At 46.8% G+C, this 8,849-nt stretch overlaps 1 protein-coding gene across 1 annotated transcript; it reads left to right on the top strand.

The window, feature by feature from the left end:
- The first annotated feature begins 1,027 nt into the window (after positions 1 to 1,027).
- LOC115809395 (piwi-like protein 1) lies at positions 1,028 to 8,640 on the top strand. The gene is made up of 20 exons (XM_030771020.1): positions 1,028 to 1,096; positions 1,469 to 1,583; positions 1,882 to 2,010; positions 2,320 to 2,534; positions 2,827 to 2,948; positions 3,065 to 3,145; positions 3,301 to 3,498; positions 3,722 to 3,830; positions 3,934 to 4,060; positions 4,646 to 4,763; positions 4,954 to 5,068; positions 5,445 to 5,632; positions 5,739 to 5,811; positions 6,093 to 6,293; positions 6,686 to 6,789; positions 7,045 to 7,115; positions 7,374 to 7,527; positions 7,895 to 8,020; positions 8,243 to 8,390; positions 8,524 to 8,640. The coding sequence occupies exons 1-20, from the start codon at positions 1,028 to 1,030 to the stop codon at positions 8,638 to 8,640; spliced, it is 2,580 nt and encodes an 859-aa protein (XP_030626880.1).
- Positions 8,641 to 8,849: the final 209 nt, after the last annotated feature.

Here is an 8,849-nt window from a genome sequence, read left to right as displayed (position 1 = left end):
GCATGACCTTTCAAGTAATTTTATCTCCTCCGCGCTTTGGACAACATCGAACATCATTTTAAACTGTGCTATTTGTTGGAAAACTCAAGTTAATAAAAGTAATAAAATGCAGGAAATCAAGATAGATAATGCAGAGACACTGAGTGGCTGAAAAGATGTTTTATCATTTTCATACAATAATTATGTGTTACCACAACACATTTGAAGGCGGAGAGATACTTAAGAGAGGAAAAAGTCTAGTCACTATAGTGCTGACTTGGTCAAACGCTGAAGTAAATTATTAAGGTGCAACTGAGAGCGGACGGTAGTGAGTAGAGAAGCCTCAACGCATGAAAAATTTATACCAGTGTCAGTTCGATTAGTTATCATTTCAAAATAATTATTTTCGCTTTTACAAATATACTGGTGGTTATGTTTTAGAGTCACAATTTGTTTGGGGGATAAAGTTCCTGTAAATAGCTCGCCAGTATCGCTTGTATTGCTTTACCGTTCGCTAATTTGCTACCGTTTGCTAATTTGCTGATGCAGTGTGATTCAGCAGTTTATCTTTGGCACCAGTACTTCCCATTCTGCTAAAGAATTTATGATTCTGAACTAAACATTTTCAGTGATAACGTGTATTTTTTTGTCATAATCATCACGTGAAAAATGATGCTAGGCAGATGACTTTGAAAGTGACGGAGGAGACGCGAACAGAACGCCGCAGCTAGGCGAAAATTCGCCACGTGGCTAGTTACCGTTATGCATAAAATCACACTCATTTTATAATTTAAAGTAACTAAACTCAGGTAATTGTATATTGCTTCTTTTAAACTGGAATGTTACCCCACGAAGTCTCGTTTTCCTAATGTAAATGGTAGCATAGAGGGTCGGTATGTGGTTGCCCGCGAAATCACATGGTCACGGCGTGACTAAGACGGGCTTATAAAAGAGCGCTCGCCACCAAATCCTGAACGTCGTGGTCGAGTTGTTAATGTCATTCTATCTCTTTAATGCGTGTGTTTCAGGGAATTGATAAAGTTTCAGTATGACCGGACGAGCAAGAGCAAGATCCAGGGGTAGAGCAAGAGGACAAGAGGCTGTAGCCCCTGGCTCGGTGAGAATCTTTTAGCGAGGTTAAGGTTTCTGAGACAAGTTTTGCTAACTGTGCAATTGTATTAAAACAGTGTCGTTTAATGACATCAAGAAAGTTTGAAAATGCCCGTGTATTACAGCGATAGTTACAAATACAGTGGGTCGTCAACGATCTATTATGTAATAACTCTGGGTAACGAAAGCATATTAATCAAAGTAGATCCACTAAAAAATTGTCATTGCTCCAAAAGTGGCTAGTTCGGTGTCAAGTGAATTGCATCATGCAAAAATCGGTGAAAATGCTCGTCTTTCCCGGTACGGCTGTACATCATAGACAATTAGTGGTACCTAAAGTTATGATCGTCTTAAGTGTGACTGACATTTCTGTCTGCAGTCCTCATCAGCAGAGGCAGAGAGGATCGTTCAGCCTCCGTCGGAGGGGGAACATGTAGGTCGGGGTCGCCAGCGAACTGCCCCAGGACCTGCTGTGAGCGAAGGTAATCGGCACTGTGTGTATACCTCACTTATAACAGGAAAAAAGGGCCACTTAACGTGTAATGTTTTCAGGTCTGTTTATTCACATTACGTATAACCGAAAATCATCGCCATGTAGAGGTTCCTATAGACTTTGGAATTGTATTCCTTGTTCGTTACACTCCATCAGCACCTCGGCATTCCTGTGAGCAACTGAAAATCAAGACTTTCATATCTTACGCGCAGTTGACCTAAGACGTCGACCTCAGACGTAAAGCACGGGTTGTCTTTTTGGTTTTTTGGGGGGTTTTTTTGTTTGTGTTTTTCTTACAGCGGTGTACCAGATCTCGGCCGGGTTCCAGCAGGTGAAGATCGGAGAGAGGGGGGGGCGGAGGCGAGACTTCCACGACGCCGGAATCAACACTCGCCAGCTGATCGAGCACGTCAAAGAGTCCAAGACAGGTGAGTCGGAGAGACGGGAGGAGAACCGGCCGTTTGTCGGCAAGAGAGGGGAGGGGAGGGGGGAGGGGCCGCCTGGCTGAGTGGAAAGTCCCGTTTTCACGAAATACCTCAGTCGCCTCAATGAGAACTGAAGCCGCGACGTTCTCGATCCCTCTCCGTATTCAGAGGGACAAGGTTAGAAAAGTTTAGAAAGTTAGAAAAAGTGCAGACTTTTGACCTGCGGGTACAGTCTGCTGAGACAAATCGCCGTGTGGGAGAAGCGAACCGGGGAAGGTGGACAATACACCTTTGACATTTCGCTGCCCTCAGGGACGTCTGGCTCCCCCATCGAGCTGAGGGCCAACTTCATGCGCCTGCTGTCTCGGCCGCAGTGGGCCCTGTTTCAGTACCACGTGGACTTCAACCCGCCCATGGAGTCACGCCGCCTAAGATCCGCTCTGCTCTTCCAGCATTCCGAGACGCTGGGCTCGGCACACACCTTCGACGGAGCCATCCTCTTCCTCCCTAACAGACTCCAGAATAACGTATGCCCACCCACCGTTCACCCTCACACACACACACACACACACACTATCAATATCGTGAACAGTTACAGATCTGCTCCCTGATGGGAATGCGATACTATAACCCAGAGCTCCCTCTGTGGGCCATTTAAAAGAATTTCATGCGCCCCGGCCTCTGGCCTCATTACCTATATCCTGATTTGAGGCTTTGTTGAATCCTTATATGTAGGTAACTCTAGAATTTTTTTCCTCTTTCTCTTTCTCTCTCTCTCTCTCTGTCTCTCTCTTTCTCTTTCTCTCTCTCTCTCTTTAGGAGACAGTACTGTGCAGTGAAACCAAACACGGAGAGAAAGTTCAAGTCACAGTCACGTTGACCAATGAGCTTCCACCCACTTCCCCAGTGTGTCTGCACTTCTATAACATCATCTTCAGAAGGTCAGAATATCTGACACAAAGCCATCGAACCCAAGGCTCATACTGAGTTACATCAGTCAGCGTGTTAGTAGTGAGACGTGTCACTCAGCGGGGTGTGTTTTTTCGTATATCTGTAGAGTCCTGCGGATGCTGAACATGCAACAGATTGGCCGTCATTACTACAATCCCGACGATCCACTCAACATCCCCCAGCACAGGTACCACTGCACCCAGGTGGGTGTGTGTGTGTTGAATGAAGTGAGTGCATGCCGTGTATCTGCCTCTCTCTCTCTCCCTCCTTCTTTCTTCCCCTCTCTCTCTCTCTCTCTCTCTCTCTCTCTCTCTCTCTCTCTCTCTTTCTGTCTCTCTGCAGGTTGACTATCTGGCCTGGGTTCATCACTAACATTCTCCAGTATGAGTCTAGTATAATGCTGTGTACAGACGTGAGCCATAAGGTTCTGCGCAGTGAGACGGTTCTGGACTTCATGACCAGTCTGAGGCACCAGTGTGGAGACCAGCGCTTCCCTGAAGTCTGTACCAAGGAACTGGTGGGACTTATCGTCCTCACCAAGTAAGAGTCCCAACACACACGCGAACACACACTCTCACACACACACACACACAGTTTTTCCTACATACATGCAGAGTTTCTGATAAAGATAATTTGTCAGAGTTCATTATTTTGATAAGTCTTTCATATTTATAATCTCCTCTCCTCTATATCATTGTAAAGTTTTTATCATTATGTATTTTTCTGTTTGTTTGTTTGTTCGTTTTTTTTTAACGTGTTCAAGGTATAATAATAAGACATACAGAATTGACGACATAGCCTGGGACCAGACGCCCAAGAACACCTTCACCAGGAGAGATACTGAGATCTCCTTCAAGACCTACTACAAGACGGTGGGTCTCCTCCCTGCCGCGTCGTCGAGGAGCCAGATCCTGCGCTCCACACACGCATGACATGTATGGTCACACACTCCTTCTGCTCCTTTCCTTTCCTCAGCAATATAACCTGGACATCAGAGATGAGAACCAGGTCCTGCTGATCAGCCGTGTGAAGAAACTGGGCCCTGCTGGTGCCCCTCCCCCAGGCCCCGCCCTGCTCATCCCTGAGCTCTGTTACCTCACAGGTCAGTGACGCGTCAGATAACATTTCACTGACAGCATAAGCAAATACATATGCCCTCGCTCTGTGTGTGTGTGTGTGTGTGTGTGTGTGTGTTTATACCTCTGTTTTTCCTTCTGCTACCTCACAGGTCAGTGTCACGTTAGATATAATTTCACTGACTACATAAGCTAATATATGTACACTCACTGTGTGTGTGTGTGTGTTTGTTTATACCTCTGTTTTTCCCTCTGCAACCTCACAGGTCAGTGATGCGTTAGATACGATTTCACTGACTACATAAGCTAATATATATACACTCACTGTGTGTGTGTGTGTGTGTTTGTTTATACCTCTGTTTTTCCTTCTGCTGCCTCACAGGTCAGTGATGCGTTAGATACGATTTCACTGACTACATAAGCTAATATATGTACACTCACTGTGTGTGTGTGTGTGTGTGTTTGTTTATACCTCTGTTTTTCCCTCTGCAACCTCACAGGTCAGTGGTCAGAGACACATTAGACAAAATCTCTTCGTTACTTTTAGGATGCAACCAAATACACTGTGTGTGTGTGTGTCTGTGTTTTTGTGTGTATGTTTCCCCCCCCAGGTCTGACTGATAAGATGCGCAGTGACTTTAACATCATGAAGGACTTGGCCTCCCACACCAGACTGACTCCAGAACAGCGGGAGAACAGACTAAGCCGATTCGTCTCCAACATTCACACGTAAGAGTTCTCAGCTCTGAGAGAGACCCGCTTCCAGAAAGCCAGAGACAAACACGGAAATCTCAGCCGTGGCGTACCACGCTCACAGAGCACACCTGAGCTCCTGTGTGTCGGTATCACGGCTTTTGGGTTAACGGTAGTTAGGATGATTATGTCGACGACTTGAAATCGTATTGGCTGTGTTGATCAGGAATGAAGCTGTCCAGGCTGAGCTGAATACCTGGGGAATCAGTTTTGAGAACAAACTCCTGAGACTGACAGGACGAGTGTTACCCGCGGAGAGGATTGTACAGGCAGGCAGAACGGTGAGAGAGAGAGAGAGAGAGAAAGAACCACTTCATAGAGCCAGTTCTGTTTACACACACACACACACGCATCCAAACCGCATCATCACTTGGCACCGCTTAACATTTGGCCTTCACAGCCTGAAGTGAGCATCCCCATATTAAGTATTTATTTAACCACATTCTTTCCAGGTTTTGTTTTAATACATACTTAATCTAAGGAGGTTTTTAAATTAATACCCACTCTCACCAGAACGCTGAAGGGCAAACTTTCAGAGCTCATATTTCACAGAACACCAGCTTACAAGGACACAAAATGAATTCAGATCTTTCTCTCTCTCCCTCTCTCTCTCTCTCCTTCTCTCCCTCTGTCTCTCCCTCTCTCTCTGTGCTGCAGTATGAGTATAACCCCTGGGCGGCCGACTGGTCCAAAGAGATGAGAAACGTCCCTCTGATAAGTGCTATGCCTCTGGAGAAATGGATGATGTTCTACACGCGCAGGAACAACGACGTGGCTCAGTCTTTGCTCCAAACCCTTAACAAAGTGGCTGGGCCCATGGGCATCCGCATGCAAAGAGCCGTCACGTGAGTCCATTACGGCTCAATGCTTTATGCCGTCCGTGTGTAGGACGCGTTACATTCGCAAATGTCTTCCTTCTTTTTTTCTTTTTTCTTCTCTCTCTCTTCGCAGGATCGAGTATGAGGATCGACAGGAGTCTCTCCTCAGGGCTCTCCAGCAGAACGTGCGGCCAGGGACTCAAATGGTGGGTCTCGTTATCAAAAGCAGCGGCTCCTTCAACGATTGTTTCCTTTTTTTTTGTGTGTGTGTGTCTTTTTGTAATGTATGTCAGGTTCAGTTCATCAAGTGTAGTATGTGGAGTGACCCCATGTCTGATTTTTAAAGTTTCGTCAAACTTTGGCATGTCTTGCGACCTGATCAAAGGGGTCGTCGAAACCTTGAACCCGTTGGCTCAACTTTGAAAGTCGTTTGAAAGACGTTGAGGCGAATTTTTGCTGTGTGTTGGTTTTTTTGGAAACACATCAGGTGGTCGTGATCCTGCCGACCAACCGTAAGGACAAGTACGACTGTGTGAAGAAGTACCTCTGCCTGGACTGCCCGACTCCCAGTCAGTGCGTGGTCTCTCGAACCCTCAGCCGACCCCAGGCCCTCATGACCGTGGCCACTAAGATCGCCCTGCAGATGAACTGCAAGATGGGCGGGGAGCTGTGGAGCGTAGACATTCCGGTAACACCCACATATCCACTTGCCAACCAATCACGTCGAAGTTGTTATATCTGTGACCGCACCACCAGCTGACTGACTGGTACTATCATCTTTTTTTTTCCCGCGGGCTTTGCCAACATTCAGTGTTTCCATAAACGTAGGCAGTCATCAGACTTAGCTGGTTAAAGGTGACAGTCAGAAAAAAAAAAAGAGTTAATCAACTTATCTCCAGCCGTCAAGGACAAATGGTAATAGAATGAGCCGTGTTGTGTTACGATCCACTTATTATGTAGTAATGATTAATGCTGAATTTAAAAGTGCCTTTAACAGGGAGCTGTATTTAAGAGATGACCTTGGCGTCTGGAAGGCAGGTGAGAAAGTGGTCAGCGTTTAACCCTTGTGTTCTCGCTCAGCTCAAGCAGCTCATGATCGTGGGAATCGACTGTTACCACGACACCACCGCCGGGAAGAGATCAATCGGTGCCCTGGTTTCCAGCCTTAATCAGAGCATGTCCAGGTAAAAGAGCTGAAGGTCTGTGGCACTGTTCGCCCACACTAAAGGACACATTTTAAAAAAACATGACTCTCCAAGGTCCCACCTCAGGACGTGGTGACATTAAAGGTTTTCAGTCGAGCACTAGTCACATCACGTGTCAGCTGCTAAGTTCCAGATCGTTTTAAAGGGGAGGATGCTACGAGTAAGGGTATGCTGATTTAAGATGAAAAGGAATTCTCCGGAACGTTTTAGAGTTGAATTTCCACGCTGTTCTAGGTGGTTCTCCAGGTGCGTTCTGCAGGACCGCGGTCAGGAAGTCATCGACGGCCTGAAACTGGCCTTGCAAGGTAAAGACTTAAAAAAACGACCTTTAAAAAAAGAGAACAGCAAAGGCCTACAGCTGTTTATTCTGCTCGAGTGTGCACGAATGTATCAGTAAGCAAGAGCTCACTTGGCAACAATCACTCCCAAACCCCCCCCCCCCCCCCCCCCCCCCCCCCCCCCCAACTTTACAGCTACGCTTTCCATCCGTGATATCAGAAAGCAGCGATAAGAACACGTTGCGTTGCGATGGGTCTGTGAACACCATGGTTGTGTGCACACAGATGCCCTGAAGGCCTACCTCAAGCACAACCGGTGTTTCCCCTCCCGCATCATCGTGTACAGGGACGGGGTCGGAGACGGCATGCTTCAGAGCGTGGTCAATTACGAAGTGCCTCAGATCCTGCAGTCCATCAAAGCCATGGGCACAGACTACGAGTGAGGCCCTCCCCGCACGCACACACACACACACACAAACACAGCGCTGATGGAGAATCACTCAGACAATAGCTGTCATAGTTAGAATGCTTAAGCAGAATGTGCCAACAATACACGTCTTGAATTTCTTTTGGGTTTGTCTGGTGTCAGGCGAGGCAGATGTAATTGAGGTAGAGGTGCTCATGAATGTTAAGCGTAGGCGACAGCTTTAAGAACTGATGTAACACAAAACCCAGCGCACGCGTGTTAACCTCGGTCATAAAAGTTGACTCATTTGGTGAGTTGTCATCGGTCTGTATGGCTGTGTTATTTGTTGTTGTGTTGTTTGTTTGTTGTTGTTTGTTGTTGTTGTTGTTGTTGTCTTTAGCCCCAAACTCTCAGTGCTCGTCGTGAAGAAGCGCATGTGCTCCAGGTTCTTCGCTTACATCGACGGCAAGCTGACCAACCCTCCGCCTGGGACCGTCATCGACACAGAAGTCACCCGACCTGAATGGTGTGACCGCGCTCACCCACCGTCCTGATCGAACACACTTGACGACAGTTGCTGACTTTGTTCTTTACCGTATAATGGGTTGAAGTCACTGAAGCACTCATACATAGCTTGAATCCTGCTACAGGATCATCTACATAGAAATAAGCTCATAAATATATCTTGTAAGCAGACTATGAGTGCAGTATATTAATATGCTCCCCCCCCCCTCACTCTCTCTCTCAGGTATGACTTCTACATAATCAGTCAGGCAGTGAGACTGGGCAGCGTGTCACCCACCCACTACAACGTGGTGTTTGACAGCAGTGGCCTGAAACCAGACCACATGCAGAGACTCACGCACAAACTCTGCCATTTGTACTACAACTGGCAGGTAGCACCTGACTCCAGCTGCACTGACACACAGTACAGATCATACAGTCCATCCACATCACACTCACTGTGAGCCTTGTATTTCCTCTCCGCCGGTTCTTATCATTGCATCTGTGTGGTGTTTATCTCTAAAGGGGATGGTCCGTGTGCCAGCGCCCTGCCAGTACGCCCACAAACTGGCGTTTTTGGTCGGCCAGAGCATCCACAAGGAGCCCAACGTGAATCTGGACGAGTTCCTGTACTACCTGTAGGCTGGATTGAGATAAAAGACCTTAAGAGGTCAAAGTTTACCTTAGAGAATAAGTTTCTGTAGGCTGTTGCCAAGGAGTTGTGACCTGTTGCTATGGCGTTGCTGAGCACGACAGTTTACGTTATTACCAAGTTTACCGCTTAGAGTATTACCGTAATGTTTTTGTATTATGTATCTTTTGTATTGGTTGGACAAGATGTTATAGGAAAT

Source organism: Chanos chanos, chromosome 1 (genome assembly GCF_902362185.1).
Source record: "Chanos chanos chromosome 1, fChaCha1.1, whole genome shotgun sequence".
Taxonomy (NCBI): domain Eukaryota; kingdom Metazoa; phylum Chordata; class Actinopteri; order Gonorynchiformes; family Chanidae; genus Chanos; species Chanos chanos.
This window is presented reverse-complemented; position numbering and strand designations above follow the sequence as displayed.

What these genes read in the sequence shown, in the direction of transcription:
- LOC115809395 (XM_030771020.1), top strand. Translation starts at nt 1,028, where the DNA reads ATGACCGGACGAGCAAGAGCAAGATCCAGGGGTAGAGCAAGAGGACAA. An exon ending in CGTCAAAGAGTCCAAGACAG is followed by an intron (nt 2,011 to 2,319) that starts GTGAGTCGGAGA and finishes CGCTGCCCTCAG; the next exon opens with GGACGTCTGGCTCCCCCATC. An exon ending in TGAGCTCTGTTACCTCACAG is followed by an intron (nt 4,061 to 4,645) that starts GTCAGTGACGCG and finishes TTCCCCCCCCAG; the next exon opens with GTCTGACTGATAAGATGCGC.